This window comes from Oreochromis aureus, linkage group 20 (assembly GCF_013358895.1).
Source record: "Oreochromis aureus strain Israel breed Guangdong linkage group 20, ZZ_aureus, whole genome shotgun sequence".
Classification (NCBI taxonomy): Eukaryota; Metazoa; Chordata; class Actinopteri; order Cichliformes; family Cichlidae; genus Oreochromis; species Oreochromis aureus.
This window is the reverse complement of record NC_052961.1, coordinates 7517503-7537152: the sequence shown is the minus strand read 5'-3', so window position 1 is coordinate 7537152 and position 19650 is coordinate 7517503. Positions and strand designations below refer to the sequence as shown.

The window sequence follows — 19650 nt, the reverse complement described above, 5'->3', positions numbered from 1 at the left end:
CTATTTTCTTTTTAAAATGTTTTTTTACTGTATTTATTTCTGATATAGTGTGTCCTGGATTTCCTGTACTCCTCACTGTGTCTCGCTCGTTTTTGGTCTTTCCTGTGCCGCCCCACTGAAAAAAAATACTATTACTAATATATACTATTAAAACTAAAACACCTTATTTGAAAAAATAATATAGTAACTAATTATTAATGACATGAGTGTGGTATAGTAGTCCAGTGGGAGATTGGTTTGCTTGGTGTAGCACTGTCCCAGCACTGCTTCCCTGCTGACCGCTGTTGAACGTCCTGAATGAGTGACAGCAGGGAAGCCTCCGCCCAGCAGCTCCACAGCCAAGCGGACTCCCTCCAGCTTCCACCCGCGACAAGGGGCTGCAGGAATGACCGACAATATCCCGCTACAACCCGTGAGGCGACCGAAAAGACACGACAGTAAACACAGAAATGGGTAAGGGCGTTATACAGCTCGGTATTATCACTGTGAAGCCATTTGTTTAAGTGCTTTGCTCGTCGGCTTCTCCTGCTGTCACTGTAGCGGTTAAAAGTGTTTACAGGAGCGCGTCGACATTGTCTCAGAAACCAGCTAAGCAGCTTTCTGGGTAAAATATAACAGTACGGAGGGAAACATAAGGACGAGCAGCCCGTAGATGTACTAATAAATATGATGTAGCCATTCATTGTAGCTTTGAAACGGCTAATGTTAGCCGGACACATCCTTGTTCCGGGGTTGCAGTAGCAAGTGCATTTAACGCCCATGTCAATATTTGCTCGCCTGACATTAAGCTCAGGCTGTCAAAGAGCAGAAACCTCATAGGGCTGTCTGCCCTGATTTAAATACATTCTGCCCCTAATTTTTACATACGGACGAGGTGATCCCTTTAGTGTTATTTGACCACCACAAAAAGGGGCAGGCCTAAGAAATAATGATGGAGAAAGTGGAGAGACACAGTGCTGAAATGCTGCCAGCAGACTGATCAGGCTGCCATGGTGATGTCACCTCCTGTTATAAAGACTCAAGATCCTCGAATGAGCTATGATGTTGCAGAAATAAAGGCCTGCATATATACAAGGATGATGGGTGTATGATTTCTAGCTGGCAGTGTGATATATAGTGACCATTAGTGCAGCCAGTGCACTTTCTTTGCCTCCTACAGAGTGAGGCATGCCAAGGCGAGGGTTTATTTGTATAGCACACTTGAATAAGACATTTGAGGGCCTTGCATAAGTCTTTAATGATATCAAAGAAACACGTATAAGTTGGATTTGGTGTAATAAAGTAAAATGATTGAGAATTAGAAGTACATGCTTTCTGTCTAACGTTCACACACATTCAGATTCCAGTGGATGCCCAAAACATTTTACCTATCTGCTTCTCGTTGTTTATGAGCTCTGTGTTTTTGAGATTATGTTACATAAAGAGATTTTGTTGTTTTCCATTAACTAAATAATCTAGAGCATTTAAGCAAAGGTGGATCAGTGCTATTTCTCTGTAAAGCTCCTTAGTAATTTTTAAAAATAAAGATATCAACAAACTAGTCGGTGCTGTGTCTCAGGAGGTCCAGTGGGACTTTATATCAATATTTTAAAGTGATCTTTATAAAAACACTGATGGAGTGGGACAGCTCTGTATAAAGCACTTAAACATTTAATTTGTATTAAAAATTAGTGATGGGCAGATTGTTTGTTTCCCCCATTTGTGGAAAAAAAGGTAAAAAAAAAATAATATGAGAAAAAATAATTAATATAAGTCTTTCATCTCTTCATCACACTATCTTTGAACTTTGTTCCGGCACATAGTTCATCCAGCACAACAGATAAACATGGCAGCTGACATCAGGAAAGGTCATCTCATTGCTGATAGGCTGATAACAGTCCACATTTAGGTGTCCCATTTATTAGTGAATAAACAGTCACTCTAACGGTTGCTGTAAATATAGAATTATACAGAAAGACTAAAAAACATTAGAAAATAATCAGTTGATATACAGTACTAACCTGTATTTTGATAACACGTACATGTAACACTTGTTAACATAAGGGAGAACATTTTGAATATGTCAGCTTGGGTGTTTTAGCTACTTTTCACAGGTTAGCATAATGACTACTCATTATATATGCCTGATACTGCTCTAAACAGTTAATTAGGAAACACAGTATTGCATAACAAATACAATTTAAATTGTCTGGATGGGTGGGTTTGAATTGCCATTGCACCAAAGTCAGATTAATGGCCTGTGTTATGCTTTCCATGTTTATTCTTTCTATGTCTGCAAGTATGAGGGGGTCTACTTGGTTCCAAGTGATGTAAATTTTATCACTGCAGGGTTGTTGAATCATTGCTACGGTGCTATGATGTTTTTCTTTTAATTTGTCAGGCCTGGCAGACAGGATATTGTTGGCATCTAAGACTTGAGTCATCTGCCATAAAAGTCAAATATATTGTTTAGAGTTAGGTTCAATTATTAATCGCAAAGCCACTGAGCTGTTCGTGGGTTTTTACGAAATGCTTTGTTTTCTTAGTCTAAAGGGAGTGACCAGCTTTTCCAAGATAAAGTTAATATTTATTTTTCACAGCATGATCTTTCCAGACACCTTTGGTCATGGGTCTGTAGCTCAGTGCAGTGTGCTCTGTGGGATTTGGCTACAATAAGCAACACATTAACAAGAAGATGTGAGAGGAAATTCATTAGGGTTACCTCAGTGCAGCTCTCTGAGTGTTTGGAGAGTGAATTCAAATACTTCCCAAATATTAATTGTCTTTTTGTCACATAATAGTCTTTGTCTTTGCATCCTCACTACAGAATCAAACACTGGAATTAAATGTGAAGTGTTACTTGTGTCTTCCATCTCCTCCTCCTCTCAGGTGCTGCCCGTGGTCGAGATGCTGCGGCATGGGTGACTTCCGTCCCCGCACCGTGTGGCTCGGCCACCCAGAAAAAAGGGATCAGAGGTACCCCAGGAATGTCATTAACAACCAGAAGTACAACTTCTTCACCTTCCTGCCTGGGGTTAGTGCCAGTCAAAGGTCACCACTTCACCTGCCCTTTGTTTAACCCCCTGAAGTCGTCATCCAGCTCTTTCCTCCTGGTCATGATTCACTGTCTGTTTGATCGGCACATTTTCAGAGAATCATAGGATATGTCTGTCTTAATTAATATTTTTTAAATCCTCCCTGTTGGTTGCTTGTAATGTAAGTACGGAAGGCATTGATGCTCATTTCAAATTATCCTGCTTCAGAGTATCAGGTTTGGCTTAGTTTGGCCTGCAGCTAGTAGTTAGTTTTAGTATTGGTTGAAAAATGACAGTACTAATAAAAACACTAAATAGAATAGGGTGTGATCTGGGTTCATCCACCATAACCAACTGTGAGTATTTAATGTCATGTTTTGTTAATCAGCCAAAAGTCACTTTAACAGGAGTAAGCAATAAAGAAAAGCAGGGAATAGTGAAGTTTTTGTATGAATGGTTTATAAAAACAGCTGGCTAATAAAGAAAGTGACTGAGTGATTCCAGATAAGATCAGGTCCTTATGAATGACAAGTGCTTTTTTTTAGTTCTTTAGTTTCCTATAAGAATACAGTAGTCTGTCTTTATGCTTACACTAAACCTAACCCAAAACATTAGGTGATACATGTGAGGATATTTAATGAGAGATGCACTGTTTGTGGCGTCTTAGCCCTGATATGCAGGACAGGCTTGTTTTGTGAATTCAGTATTAATTACTTTATTCCGATTGCATCTAAGTAGTATAAAGAGATAATTCGCCATTTTTAAACAGTACAATGTTGCATATTAGAATGAATGAGAGATGCATCATAGTTTCAGCTACCAGCTGACCAGCGCCTGTAAGTCACCAGGTCTTATACAAGCACTTTCTTGATATTGCGTGACAGATGTGACTTTGGTTGGATATTGCATGGAAGGCAGTTACCGAGCTATGTGGCTTTGATTTTTGTATTTTCCCTAACTTATTTACATATGCATTTGTTTTCCAGGCATTCAGTTGTCTTAAGATCTTATTTTTGCTTATGGAGTCAGACGTTGAAAGTAGCTCAGATTTGTTTGTAAAGCAAAAGACAAGAGCAAAGCCTTTTTGCATTGCAAATCAAGATGCTTTTTATTTACTTTGGTTCATGTGAAGAACTTCTTTTCTCTAGATCATATTTAAAACATATTTGTCGCTCATGTGCTTTGCTCTCCACTTGCTAGCCGTTTTTGACATAAAGTGGAAAAGTCTTTCTGGTAGTAATCTCACATGCTGATGGTAATGAAACCGAGCAAAGCTGTAGTGTGTGTGTTGAATTTTAGACTGACGCTGGCAGATGAAAAGTAACCATATGTGTTTGCACATTGCTCCATATCTGTTGGTTCATGAAAAGATTTGTACGCCTAACTGAAAAGTGTACTTCTTTAGTAAGGCTGCGTGAGATGCTTACATGAGGTGAGAAATTATACACCTATAGATGCTGCCAGATTTCCTGCAACGCTACGTCTGTGGTGGGTTTTTTCGAATATTGTGTGTAAATGTGGACAATGTTGCAGTTGTGGAGATTTTAGTTCTAGATTTAGTAGGATTTTTTTTTTCTATCACGTAAACATCTTTTAACTTTGATTTTTAATTCACTCAAAAGGATTGCAGTGTCAGATCATTTTCATTCTTTATTAATTTAGCGTGTTAACGTGTTGCCAGTTAAACTGCTATTTTTTTGCCACTTTCCCCACTCAACATTTCCCACATTCAACGCTTTTTAACCTGCCAGCTTTGTGGAAAAGATCCAGGTGATGTCTGATTGTCCCAATTTATGGCAAAGGAAGACTACTGAAGATAACAGGCCAGCAAACTCATAGCTAGTGGTCTTCCTATGCCCTGGTATACTCGGATTGCATCGTCATCTCAACCGAGAGAGCATTTCCGTTAGAGAGAACTATGTCCTGCTGGGTGCTGCATGTCAGTAATAAGAAAAGATGGATCCAGCATCCGTGACATCACCTAATTGGTGGCGAGTCCACATTTTGAGGCCTTATTTTTAGTGTTTTGGATGCGCCCGTTGTCATCATGTTTGCATGAGAGGGTGGAGTGCTAAGTGCTGCATTTGTAAACTGGATGAGTAAAAAGTACTGATGCAGATACCTGATGATTTATAAAAGTAGAAGACCGATAAAATACAAGGATATCTCTCGACAAAGCTGAATCACAAACTTACTGGATAAGCTGTATGACAAAGCAGGTCGTAGTATTTGCCAGAAAATCCTGTTAAAAGCAGAAGAGAGGTTCAGCTCAGTAAATTAACTGAGATGAGGCCAAGGAGACAGCAATCAGCTATAGCTACTTGTGTGGGCACACTTGACAATCAAAGAATCCACAGCTGGGATTTTAAGACTTAGCAGCACTTATTAAAAAATTCCCCCAGCACACATTTGTTATGGAGGAAAAGCTACAGTTTTTGTCCAAGTTTGTAAACATACTTTGTAATGTTAAGATGGGAATTGACTCGCTTTTGTAGCCAGCCTCAAGTGGTCATTAGAGGAACTGCAGTAAAAACATTTGTTTTAAATCAGGGGTGTCGAACTCCAGGCCTCGAGGGCCTCGAGGGCCGTTGTCCTGCAGGTTTTAGATCTCACCCTGGGTCAACACACCTGAATCAAATGATTGGTTCGTTACCAGACCTCTGGAGAACTTCAAGACATGTTGAGGAGGTAATTTAGCCATTTAAATCAGCTGTGTTGGATCAAGGACACATCTAAAACCTGCAGGACACCGGCCCTCGAGACCTGGAGTTCGACACCTGTGTTTTAAATGACATATTATACTTGTTACACAAAACTAAAAAAAAGGAAAGAAACCACAATAAAAAAAATCCTTTAGGCATACTCAAAGGCATTTTCATTGATGATCAGATGACAAATAAATTCTCTATTAAGTCAAATACTGTCAAGCAGGAAAGTAGACTTTTTGGGGGGCAGGGTTGTGACACTGGTGATGATGTATGGTTGAGGCAGTGAGTGAGCATTTTCCTGTTTTGTTTTTTTTTTCTGGTAAATGGCAGCACATGTTATTTTTGGGTAAATTAAACCCTACTTAATATGAAAGCTGCTTTCATCTACTCCCTTATTCACAAGAGGTCCTCGTATCTGAGCAGCATTTTAGCAGATTTTTACACTAGATGCCCTTCCTAACGCAGCCCCCAGGGGATTTGTGCCTCCTCCCGGGATCCAACTAGGGATTTTTTGCTTGCTAGGCAAATGTGTACTACACCATGGAGCTCCTTAACCCTACTTAAAATAATACTTGGAATTCTGTTCATCACAGTCCTGGTTATTATTCTTTGTGGGAAAGCCAGAAACTGAAAATCTTGTATATTCAATAAAAGCCTCCATATGCACATTGCTTTGTGAAACTGTGAATATTTCACTCTTGATCCTTTGCCTTTTTGTTCTCAGGTGCTGTTCAATCAGTTCAAGTACTTCTTCAACTTGTACTTTTTGCTTTTGGCCTGCTCTCAATTTGTCGAGGAGTTACGCTTAGGTGCTCTCTACACCTACTGGGTCCCTCTGGTATGTGGCATTTCACTTACTGTTAATCATTAAGGTCAATCAGCTTCATTTTCCATTATTTGTGTTCCTCTTCAATGCTTTTTTAAAATGTACTTTTGCTGAAAATTAAGGTTTAGATATTTCTTTTCACTTCCACTGCTGCAGCACTCACATGAACTTTATTAGTTACTTTTTCACTGTGACTTGTCACTCTCCAGGGTCTTGTTTTGATCATTACCATCATGCGAGAGGCAATTGAAGAAATAAGGTGCTACCTTCGAGACAAAGAAGTGAACTCTCAGATTTACAGCAAGCTTTCAACAAGAGGTAAGAACTGAAAGCTTAAGGAACATGTGCAGGTTTTACCTGCGTCGATTTCTGCGTTGCATTTTTGTTTTCTTAGCAAACATGTCTATTAACTGTAGGAGGTTGGTCCTGTTAAAACTTATTGGGGCTAGGGGAAATGGTGGGTAATTCAAAGCAGAGATGTAAAAGTGTACATAAGAGGCCTTGGTATAAAGTGCTACCAGCAATAAAAAGCATGGGACCTCTTGTGGTTTCCATCACTTTGCCTCTTTGATGTGGCAGCTTGTTTTACCCATAAACACAATGACTGGTTGCCTCCATGATAGCAGCCCCTCTGCATATTTTGTGGTTTATAGAAACTTTATGGTGTCAGAACTCAGTGTACTGGTTGCAGTTGTTTTGTCTAAGTTCCTTTAAATTGTATGTTTATGAATACACGTGCATGAGATAGTGCCATATGATCAGTCAAAACCATCTAGAACCTTTCATCACTTAATGCTTTTCTGCTAAAAGCTGTGGTGTGAAGTGCTACCGAATAGGTCTTTTTTGTGTTTGTGTGTAAAATGTAAATGCATTTGTAGAGTAAAGTTCCATGAACCCGAATGCAAAGCGATATTAATGTGCTTTAATGTCTTACATATGCAAAGCTCAGAGGTCACAGCAGAGTTCAAGGGTCAGTGATCTCTTCCAAACAATTTTGCCGTTCATTCCAAGTGGAATGAAAGAAAAGGCTCAACTCCCCCAGCATTCTTTCAAATCTTCATGGAGACTTACTTTCCCAGATTCACTCAGGTGACTAGTGAGCCATGCAATTCGCTCAGAGGTCTGGGTTTTGTGAAGACATATTTGCTGAAAAAATACCGCATTCTCTCACTAGCTTATAATTAGGGAAACTTCTAAGACAAAAATCTAAATGTTGGGTGGTCTAGATTCCATTTAAATTCTTAACTACACGACTCACATAAAAATTTCAAATAGCTGCGTGTATGTGAGACTTTAATTCACATTCAAACTTGCCAAACACTTAACTTTATGTTTTGTTCTGTATTTAAGGCACTGTGAAGGTTAAAAGCAGCGGCATTCAAGTTGGTGATCTAATAATTGTGGAAAAGGTTTGTTGAAGTTTTTTTTCATCCACATCTGTGAATAGTTTTGCTTTTTAGACCTGTCAAGTTACCGTTTATATGTCAGCTAGTAATGAGGGGGTTGTTAATCTTCTGTGCTCTGCTGGTGACTGAGGTGAAAAGAGTTAGTAAAGATTTTGTAATCTTGTGATCAATGCTGAGCGTCGGCCCGTCAGACTCGATGCGCGCGTGGCATATGTGAACATGAAATGCCTTTTAATTAAATCTGAAATACAAATTCAATTAAGCGCTTTAGTTTTATCTCGAGATTTCATTTATAGTTTCTAGTTTGATATCTGTGTAAGTTTGGGATCTGCTGTGTTCTCCCCTCGCGCACAGACTGGAGTCCCTGAGGTCTTTGTACATGAAATGTGAGAAGCATGTTCTGTCTTCAGTTTCCAGCGGAGGGCTTCTCTCTGAGTCACTCATTAAGTGCAGTTGAAGGAAAGGTCACACATGTTGTCCTACACATTTTGCTAATATGACCGAGTGATTCCGAGTCATCTGGGTTAGAATTCACAAAGTCATCAGTGGAGGTGATGGCAAAAGTTTTCAAATAAATCTCACTTTGAAAAGCCATGCGACTTGCTTTGTTAAACTACTATTAATCACGTAAACTCATCTAAACAGTTAGATTTTGCCAAAGCGGTCAAGTGAATTTAATGTGTAATGTCTTGAGTGAAATGGCCGGGTCAGGCTGAGTGTAAAAGCTGGCTTGGGTCCTTTTAGGGCCATGACAGAATGATTTGCTGAGGGGCTTAATATTTTGACTGACTGACTGTTGGTAATGTGGCACATGAAGTGAAAAAAAAGTCACAAGAGCATAAGGAGGTAGAAGGAAAGTATAGAATCAGGATGTAAGGTTCACGTCATTTTTTTTTCTTTCTGCCTTTCTTTGTAGAACCAGCGTGTTCCTGCTGACATGATCTTTCTAAGGACCTCTGAAAGAAATGGTAAACATCTGCCGGTCATTCATCCATATATCCACAACAGGCCGGCTGGGGAAATGAGTTGTTTAAAAAGGCGCTGAGGTGCAGGGATTAGCCCTGAGCTGCGACAGGAAGTCCTACATTGTATAAATCGTAACCGTGACCACTACTAAGTTATCACTCAAAGTTATGGTGGCGAGTTGCCACGGCCACATAGACAAAACATTGTTTGATTTTCATCTTTGTCTCTGACTAATTTTGTCTTTCAAATGAGAAGATAATGAAAAGGAAAATCAAGGGACACAAAAAAAAATCAAATGCAAAGAACAAAAAGAAGACAAGAGGGGAAGATCCCTCATCTGAATAATCAAATATGGATTGGTGTATCATTTGTGAGAGATGACACCAAACATTGACTAAGGCAGTTTAAATTGAAATGCACAGGCTGCTGCTGTTTTATTTATAGCCTAGAAATCCAAATGTGACTAAGAAAGAAACGCTAGATGCTTGTTGTTGTTGCGTCTTCCTGTTGGGGGAAGAAAAACATCAACTTTGTTTTACTGGAAATAGTGCTCGGTTATCTCCCATTCCATGTGGAGGCCATTAGGTCAATTATGAAGGGCCTAGGATAGGATTTAGTTTTGGGCAGGATGACTCATGCTGGCCAGTGGGGGGGGAAGGGCTCTGGTAGACGCTTCCACTTCTATCCCAACAGAAATAAACTGCTCAGTCCTGTTCCCAGTAGTCAGTGTTCATCTGTGACCCCGTGTTAAAATAAATCCACACATACAAGTAACTTAAAAAATGGATGTTTATTAGAAAAGATGAGAATACGATGAACTCGCAGTCTAGCCTTCAGTATGGTTGATAATCTGTTGTAGGCAGTGAAGTGATCAATAATGGAGCTTATGAGTTTGCTTCTTTGAAATAAAAACCTTTCTGTTGTTGCCCCCTAGAGGTGACTGTTTTCATATGGCATCAGTAGCAGCTCTTGTCCTCTCTTTTCCAGGCTCCTGTTTCCTGCGGACTGACCAGCTTGATGGAGAGACGGACTGGAAACTACGCCTCCCAGTGGCCTGCACACAGAGACTACCAACTGCTGGCGTGAGTTGTAAACTGTAGATGGAGGCTGGCAGTAACAATTCGACTGGAAACTGAATGTTTGCCCTGTTGTTGTTTCTCTTTTTCTTTTTTTATAACAACTAATAAATACAAGAGTAATTTGAACTGAGAGAAACAAGTCTTTTATTTAGCCACTACATGCTAAGTTAAGTAGGTAATCTAAAAATTAAATTCATTAATAATTGTTGCATGTACAATGTTCTGCACCACGTAGGACTCGTAAAGCCTTTTCTTTTCTTCTTCAGGTGATTTTAATCCATGTTGTCTAATCTCTCACAGGACCTTCTCCAAATCAGATCATACGTGTATGCAGAAGAGCCAAACATTGATATCCACAACTTTATCGGAACCTTTACCAGGGTAAGTGGTTGCATTGTTACGCTGAACTCTAATCTCCCTTCAGACATGTTAATCTCATCTCCAACATCTGAGTCTTTGTCACTTTTATGCTCGAGCTGTAACAGAAACCGTGCTCGACTTTGCAGCACACACAAGTCTGAACTGAGTACAGTGATTTCAGTGTTGTTAAATAACCCTCAACAGAAGCTAGAGCATGCAGAAAGAAAGATGCTCATTGAAGTGTATTTGTGCTCTCAATTGTTGTCTTATAGAAAACAATTTATTGGTTTCATCTATAAAAACTGTGAAAGTGACACTTTTAAGTTGTTGAATGCCTTATTTTAGATCAGGAGCTGTGATACACTAGTGACTAGGGCTGCCACAAACGATTATTTTGATAGTCGACTAGTCACCGATTATTTTTGCGATTAGTCGACTAATCAGATCATGCATCCATTGGACGTAAAATGTACAGCTTATTGCACCAGCATGCGTCTGCTCTTATATAACTATCATTAGCTTACAGCTTGAAGTGTTTAAGGTATGTGCTAACTAAAAATAAAGACAAGATGATAGTTTATTACACTTTTAATGAAATTTGCAGATTGTTTCAGTGAAGTTTAATAAACTCAGCCGTCTGCTCCTTGCTATCTAAAATATAACAGGACACCGGAGTATATTCTCGAGCATCTCACACTTCTGATAATCAGTTATCTGCTTGATGTTTATTCATCTGTGCAAAAACTATAACTTTATTTCTCAGCCAAACCGATTTACCCAGGAACAAATAAAATACTAAAAAAAAGCCAAACAATAACATTTTTAAGTTATCTAAGTGACTTATATTACATGTTTAACCTGAGTAGCGAAAGACGGCGGTGAGTTTGAAAACGATTTGCCGGGAGTCCGGTGTTCTCACCGACTCTAATGAGCCTAGAACCCCGGCTCGCTATCGAGCTGGTGGGTAACAGACGTCTCGGAAAACGTCGGAGCGCTTTTGAAAATATGTGGTGTCTTGATAGACTGAGCAGATATTTGAGGTTTACACAGCTACATTCTCACCTGAAAATATGTTAAACGTTTATTTTGTGACCCAGAAAGAATAATAAGAGTAATATTAAAACTAACTAGCTGCCGCCATTGTTGACAACTGCGCTGGGCCGCGCTATGAATTCTGGGACACAGTTTCTTCTTCTTCGGGGTTTAACGGCAGCTGGCATCCTTGTACATGCAGTGCTGCCATCTTCTGTTTCAGTCCGTTATTACACTCTTAAATACTACTACTTATTCCTGCGTCTTTTGGGATCTTACAAAGCTTCAAACGACGCGTCGACTATTAAATTAGTCGTCGACGATTTTAATAGTCGACGTAATCGTGACTAGTCGACTAATCGTGGCAGCCCTACTAGTGACCTCTCCAGATTGTACCTCGCCTGTCGCCCAGTAATAGCTGGATTAGGCTCAAGTTTCAGCAACCCTGAATTTGATAAATGGCTGAATAGATATTAGATCAGACTTAAAAACCAATTTCCTTAAAGTGTTTGAGGACCCCACCGCAACAATCACCACGCTACATGGATAAAAAGTTGAAATCCTGCAAAACTCTTAACTTATAGCACACCCCAACAAGCAAAAGAATCCAAATTTAACTTCCTAGCGCTTGCTGTGTTATATATTCTAAATCACTGAATGATAAAACCGATTAATAGGTTATCTGTGGCTCAATTAGGAGAAGCAGGGACAAGCTGGTTTCTGTCCTTAGTAATCATTCTGCATGTCTGTTGTATCAACTGTTACAGGAAGATGGAGACCCACCAGTTAATGAAAGCCTCAGCATTGAAAACACCCTGTGGGCGAGCACTGTTATTGCCTCTGGTAAATATCTGACTGGTGGTGCATCTATAAAGCTGTTAAAATCCAAGTAACCAGGACCTGCGTGTTCACTAAAGCCTGATCCTTCATAGCTGTTGATTTGATGGTGTATCTAATCAAATCTACACTCTGGAAAAAAGCCCAATGAGGTAGCCCTTTCTAAAAAGCAGAGGCACCGCTAACTATAATTATAAAGAAAGTGTGCTTCGTCTGTGGGAGAATCCACTTTAACCGGCACAAGCATGTGTTGTTCATTAAGCAATTAGAAATCTGCGTCCTCCATTCAAAATGTCATTCTTCATTTGGAAAAATCTATTCATGTCAAGATTATAAGTCTGGAAAACATCTTCCTGACATGCTGTGTTTTATGTTGTACCTTTACTATATTGCCCTGAGGCCATTTTTTTGGTCTTTTTTCTTTCCCTCTGCCTCACTTACTCCAGGCACAGTGGTGGGGGTCGTGATTTACACAGGCAAGGAGCTGCGCAGTGTCATGAACACCTCCAACCCTAGGCACAAGGTACAGTAGTGTAAGCCAGAGCTGGAAGACAGAAGTCTGATCATTTAATTGCATGAAGGTGTTTTTCCTAGTATGTGTATTTTGATATAGTACATGTGTGATTGGATTTAACTTAATTATAATTTCTCGCTTCACTTTTTTACATTTGCATTTAAGTAGTTTTTAAGTAAGTAGACGCTTGATGTTTGCTTCTCTTATAGGTTGGTTTGTTTGACTTGGAGGTGAACTGTTTGACTAAAATCCTGTTTGGAGCCCTGGTTGTGGTGTCACTGGTCATGGTGGCCCTCCAGCACTTCGCCGGCCGTTGGTACCTGCAAATCTTTCGCTTCCTGCTGCTCTTCTCCCACATTGTGCCCATTAGGTCCGACTTAACGCTCTTTCTTAATGGCATCTGCAGTGCTACGTTATATTTACATGTGAGGAATGAAAAATTGCGTGCTTCCTTGTTTTATCTGATGCAGTTTGCGTGTAAATCTGGATATGGGAAAGATGGTTTTCAGTTGGATGATTAAGAAAGACTCAAAGATCCCTGGGACGGTGGTGAGGGCAAGCACCATACCTGAACAGCTCGGACGGATCTCCTACCTGCTGACTGACAAAACGGGTAACTCGGCATTTTTTTGTTGAGCAGTAACACGAGAGGATAAAGTGGTGAGGATTTTCCTAGGAGGTATTCTGTAAGACAGAGTTTAGCTGTTTCCTACCCTGCGGCGTTGCTATGCGGTGGGTTTCTTGCTCCCTGAGACCAGCTACTTACAGGACCTTTAAATCATAAAAAATCAAAGTCTCTCATCTATACACACCTTTAGAGCATAACACCTCCACCAGTGAACTTCCTCAGGCAGGAGGTGTTACTCGTCAGATTTACAGCCCTCATGCCTAATAAAATGATCGGCCATTTCCACATCCAGAGAGCGATAAGGCCAGTGGGGTCTGCGGGTCACACTAATGTATGTGCAAGTCCCCTGAAGTCTTTTTGACATACTGGCAGAAATGCTTTTAAAGTAAGTGTGAGGATACAGAGGTTGTGTGTAGTGTCAAATGCTTCTGGCATTTTTCTGGTCACCATATGTGGCTGTTACAGGTGACTGATTGTTGTTTGTTAGTTAGATAATTTAATCTTTACAATAGGGTCATAATTTGTGCTGTCAACCGTGATAACTTTTACTGTTTAAATGTCTGTAATGTGACTTTGAACAGGAACTCTTACCCAAAATGAAATGGTGTTCAGACGGCTCCATCTTGGGACTGTGGCATATGGGATGGACTCTATGGATGAAGTACAGAGCCATGTGTTCAGTGCCTACACCCAGGTGAAAACGTGCATGAGGTTGTACGATGTTATGTGTCTCTTAAGAAGAAAAAGTGACTAAATTGAGCAAACTGTGTCCCAGTATTCAGAAAAGGAGATTCAAATTTCCAAAGCTCTTGAAAGGATTAAAAAAGCATTTTTTTTTTTTTTTTTTCAAAATGTATTAGTTTGTGATTATTGTTCAGCTGAATGCTTCCTGACCTCAAATGACATTCTTTATCCCTCTTGACACCAGAGGTTAGTAGAGCAGGAAACAGGATTAGCCCACAAGCGAAGCACTGACCGGACTCCTTTAATGACACCATCATTAACCCCGAGAACATGCAGCCTTCTAAAAATAGCAAATTCACAATGCAGAAGCAAATAGTTCATATTTACTCTACACATCTGGTTATGTTTACAGGCAGCTAACATAGCGATAATGGAAACTGTTGAAATGAAGAAGCTAGTTCCTCAGTCTGTGAAGCATTTCAAGTGTTCATGCAGCTTCCTCACAAACTCTCAGTCACTAGTGGCCCACGGTTTTTTCATCTTTTTTTTTAAGTTGACAGTACTGATAATTAGCTCTGTTGGCTAGAATACTTCCCCTCTCTTGACAGCTGACAACAGTGAAAGACTCACATGAAAGAAGTCTGTTAAAACGTTTATATTCTTTGTTCTTCTTGCGCTAACAGTACCTTCTCTAATTCTCTTCAGCCCACCCATGACCTTCCAGCCTCCAGGGCTCCAGCAGCCACTAAGGTTCGAAAAACCATCAGCAGTAGAGTTCACGAGGCTGTGAAGGCCATCGCCCTGGTGCACAACGTAACACCCGTGTACGAGTCCAACGGCGTGACGGACCAGGCCGAGGCCGAGCAGCACTACGAAGACACTTGCAGAGTCTACCAGGCATCCAGCCCAGATGAGGTATCCAGTCCAAGAAAATGCTGTTTTATAAAAACCTATAGGGCATATAATAATATGCACATTATTATTGTGTAAAACAGGGGTGGGCAACTCCAGGCCTCGAGGGCCGGTGTCCTGCAGGTTTTAAATCTCACCCTGGGTCAACACACCTGAATCAAACGATTAGTTCACTACCAGGCCTCTGGAGAACTTCAAGACATGCTGAGGAGATAATTTAGCCATTTGAATGAGTGTTGGATCAAGGACACATCTAAAACCTGCAGGACTCCAGCCCTCGAGGCCTGGAGTTGCCCACCCCTGGTGTAAAACGAGTAACTAATATAAGTATATTGTCGTTGTTGTTACCTCACTTTGATCCGTACACAAATGATGACTCTAAAAGACTGTTTTCATATCAACGTGCTGAAGTTGAAAGTGTCATTAGACCTTCATTATTCATTCATCAGATGATATATGTTAATATATAAAGCTGAACTGTTATTTTTTGATATGTTTCAGCTTGAAATCCTTAAAATGTACTTATTCTACCCAAACCTAAGAACAAGAGCAAAACAGGGAAGCAGATTTCTGCATGTAAGATGGGTAGGTTTTTGGTTTTGGTCAAGGCTGTTACAGAGTGTCTGTATTTCTTGAATAGGGAGAGTCTCACAGAATTGCAGTCCACACTTATGTCCTTGATCAGTATGAATCCTTTTGAACATCAGGAAGAAGGCTGCGGATTTCAACTCGATCCATTTCCTGCCATGTAAATACGGATTTCCTTAATGTGCTCCTCAGCCCATTGCACTTAGCCCCCTCTGAGTTTCCTTTTTTTTTTTTGTGATAGCACATTTTAATAGCACCCAATACACTATGTGGTGATCACCAGAAAAGAAAAAAGAAAAAAGTGTAGCATCGGTGGTTTGCGTTGTTGGTAGGAAATGGAGCCGTTTTATTGTTGTAGGTCACAATGGATAAAACAGTTGGCTTTGAGTTGCTGAGACCTGAAAGTTGCATTCAGTCAGTTTGATACAATCGAGACAGATTCAGTTTGCTTTGCAACAGCTTTCAGGAAGTCTTATTTATAGATCTGGTTTTGTGTGTGAGCACATTAGATGCAATGTCAGTGACTGTTAAATGTATGGTTTCTACTACTGTAATGTAAACTGACAGTTTGCCGCTATCCGCATGCAGATGAAAGTAGGGTTTTTTTCTTCTTTTTTTTGTTCAATATTTATTAAAATTTTAATAAATGTTCGTTTGTATGGTTCGGTTCAATGAGGAGTGAAATCTGAATCACTTTGCTTTCCGGCTCATAAAGAATATGTCAGCCATGTGGTGTTTCTGAGTCAAGCCATCTGGGTCAAGCATTATTCAGTCCAGTTACAAATGGGCCGCTAACTCAGATGCTTCTATTATAAGGTAGTGCTGTTGTGGCAGACACCCGATCCCAAAATTCCTCCACAGTGAATATTTCTAGACTCTGACTAAGCATAATCTTCATACTTCCCAACCTGTATGACAAACACTTCAGTAGTCAGAGCTTTGGTGACGCTAAAGCGTTTCTGGTCAGACATTTTTAGGCTATGTGGTGCATATTTCCAAAATAAGTAATTTTGGTATCCCAAAATCAGTGATTTTAAAGTTGTTGTAGGAGCAGAGCAGTCTCCCTTTTTGTCTCTTATCTGCATCTGTTTGGCTTGTCTGCTGTTTGTCCTGGCAGAAGATGGATGATGAATTGGGAATGTGATCTGGTTTCTAGTCTGGAAGTTATTGGGCAATGCCATCTCCCCTCGTTCTCTCTCCCCCCCCACACACACACACACACCACCCCCGCACACATGCTTCTATTGTATTAATGGATGTCGTCTGTTGTGTCCTTCAGAAAGGAACAAGCAGAAACTATATTTTCAGTTAAGAAATGGACATCTTCCCAGTTTATCAATCAATAGTCTTAAGTGCTGAAAATGCTTGAGCTATTGATGTTCTCTGACAGTCTACTTCAAAGTGGCCTTCGCTGTTTTCTGTGTAATTCAAGTAATGGAACATCATATTGACAATGCTTTTGCCATGAAAATAATAAAATGACCCAGGCAGAGGTCACTTTCTCTTAATGGGTTCTTGAATGATGATAATATTTTATTCGGTAGAAATATATGTTATTAGCTAAAAGCTACATATTTTGCCTTCTTATTGTGCTCTATATATATTTAGTGTCAGTTGTGCATTTTAATGACTGCTCACTAAAGCCTTTACACTGTGCTTTTGATAGGTGTCGCTGGTGCAGTGGACTGAGAGCGTCGGCCTTACACTTGTAGGAAGAGACCAGTCATCCATGCAGCTGCGGACCCCTACTGGCCAAATACTGAACTTCACCATCCTTCAGATATTTCCCTTCACTTATGAGAGCAAGAGGATGGGGATTATAGTCAGAGTGAGTGCCAAAATGAATATTATTACTAGCTGTTAGTGTTAGTAGGGGCTGCTGTCCATCTTGCTTGAAATATTTTGATACAAAGGAAATGTACTGATTTCCTCACATCTCTATTGCTTAGAAATTACTTTCAGTTACAGTCAATGTAGGTCAGTGGTTGTTGCTATGATGTTGATTCTTGCTTGGTGCTGACTTTAACAAGAAAAACAAACGAAAAACAGATTTGTACTAAAGTGTATAATCTGAGAAAAACCTCACCTTGTGACCTCTGACTAAGTCGGATGACTAACTTTATTATTGCTGGCTGGGATATTACTCAGGAAGCCAGGGATTTTTAAAGTTGACTTCCTCCTGATAATATTTTCAAACACTTTTTAACTCTCTTGTGGATACCAAAATAAGTTATGAATTTCTAGGCAACACTAAATAATAGAATGGCGCACGTGCACTTTGGCTCGTGCACGCTGAGAATAAATCCCCCTGCGCGAAGCATGGCTGGGTAATCATTGTACCAAATATTAAATAAAATTTTATGTACCGTTTGCACATGATAAAGCACAAATCAATGTTTTTCTAGGATGAATCAACAGGAGAGATCACTTTCTACATGAAAGGTGCCGATGTGGTGATGTCAGGCATCGTCCAGTATAACGACTGGCTGGAAGAGGAGGTATGTTTCTATGTTTCCCATGAGTCACGCCGCATACCTGATGACACTGATTTTATTCCTGTTAATAGTAAATCACATACATTTAGATCACATGCAGATGTTGTCTGTGTTTTGTAGTGTGGGAACATGGCGAGGGAAGGTCTGAGAGTCCTCGTGGTTTCCAAAAAGTCGCTGACAGAGGAACAGTATCAGGATTTTGAGGTAACAGCCCTCCATGAAATTGACCTACAGCAATCTAAGACTGAGCTCAGAGTTGGGTTTCAGATTCAAGTATGAGAAGATGGGGCTGTTGAAGTGTGCTTAGGTTTACAAGTGCTGTTATACATGCATTGTTTGGTCTCTGTCTAGTAAAGCCATTACAGTTTCAACAGTGTGATAGTAAAACATGCTCAAGTTACATTAAGCATCTGCCGACTGACAAGCATTACACATGAGACTGATATTTGGAGCAGACATGTTCAGCATTTCTAAATGTCAAAGTGTGTCCTTGGGTAATTAGACTAACCTCTGACCCCCCCTTCAGTATTTCTACCCCACTGTTCCTCACATACACCAGGCCCCCCTCATTGTTTGAGCAGGGCATGGCTGTCTCCCCTGCAGTTGTTAGCCCCAGGCCTATTACTGAAGTGTATAACTGAGTGAGCAGAGCTGGTGGGCAGCAGTGAGTCACCAACTGAGTCACACACAGAGTTTATGTTCCTGTATGAGTCACACTCAGATTGTTTTTGCTTTATCTCACTTACAAATTGCCCTCGAGCTGAAATGCTAAAGATGGGCGTTAACTGATTGATTAGGTCTGTCCAGTGTGCTGTAAGTACAGTGTGCTATATGTACAGTGTGCTGTAAGTACAGTGTGCTATATGTACAGTGTGCTGTATGTACAGTGTGCTGTATGTACAGCTATTCAGTTTAACAAAGCTATATTTATAGCTTCCAGGGCTGCTTGAAAATTTACATTTGTACACAGATATTTGTATTCAGAGTATCAATGCATTTAGGATGGTATATCTTTATATATACATGATTAAGTCTTGTGTAGGTAGACTGCAAATTTGGCCTTATGTATGCACAATGCATGACATATTCCTAGCTCATTTTATTCCTTATTTATTTGTTTTTCTTGACTCTCGTGGCTGACAGCCATTTTCCTGTTTCCTTCTTTTATTCCTGGCTGTTTCATTTCTTGCAGTGATTTCACAGTATTTAAACTTTCTTATCCTCCCACTACTACTCTCCAGGCGCGGTACGTGCAGGCCAAGCTCAGCGTCCATGACCGCTCTCTGAAGGTGGCCACAGTGATTGAGAGTCTTGAGATGGAGATGGAGTTGTTGTGTCTGACTGGGGTGGAGGATCAGCTCCAGACTGATGTCAGGCCCACTCTGGAGATCCTCCGCAATGCAGGCATCAAGGTCTGTGGGGTGGGGTGGAGTGGGTAGATGGCCTTACAGTGCACAGCAGCAACAAACTAAGAAGACAAGCACATATGTTTATGTCATATTGGCTGTATGTATCTCAGTACAACCTTCATTTTTTCCGTCCCTTAAACTTTAAAACTGACACTTTAGTTATTTGCTGATGATTTTAGATGTTCATTTCAG

At 40.2% G+C, this 19650-nt stretch overlaps 1 protein-coding gene across 1 annotated transcript in view; it reads left to right on the top strand.

The window, feature by feature from the left end:
* The first annotated feature begins 112 nt into the window (after positions 1-112).
* The window catches only part of LOC116322007 (probable phospholipid-transporting ATPase IIA), a 35495-nt gene continuing 15957 nt past the window's right edge, over positions 113-19650 (top strand). The window contains exons 1-18 of the mRNA XM_031741972.2: positions 113-453; positions 2869-3013; positions 6447-6560; positions 6758-6866; positions 7899-7957; positions 8871-8922; positions 9908-10002; positions 10300-10380; positions 12159-12234; positions 12675-12751; positions 12952-13112; positions 13213-13355; positions 13952-14064; positions 14760-14969; positions 17221-17382; positions 17960-18052; positions 18170-18253; positions 19291-19461. Of these exons, the coding sequence (XP_031597832.1) occupies positions 386-453; positions 2869-3013; positions 6447-6560; positions 6758-6866; positions 7899-7957; positions 8871-8922; positions 9908-10002; positions 10300-10380; positions 12159-12234; positions 12675-12751; positions 12952-13112; positions 13213-13355; positions 13952-14064; positions 14760-14969; positions 17221-17382; positions 17960-18052; positions 18170-18253; positions 19291-19461 (2013 nt within the window). The 5' untranslated portion in view covers positions 113-385. The remainder of the gene's footprint in view (positions 454-2868; positions 3014-6446; positions 6561-6757; positions 6867-7898; positions 7958-8870; positions 8923-9907; positions 10003-10299; positions 10381-12158; positions 12235-12674; positions 12752-12951; positions 13113-13212; positions 13356-13951; positions 14065-14759; positions 14970-17220; positions 17383-17959; positions 18053-18169; positions 18254-19290; positions 19462-19650) is intronic.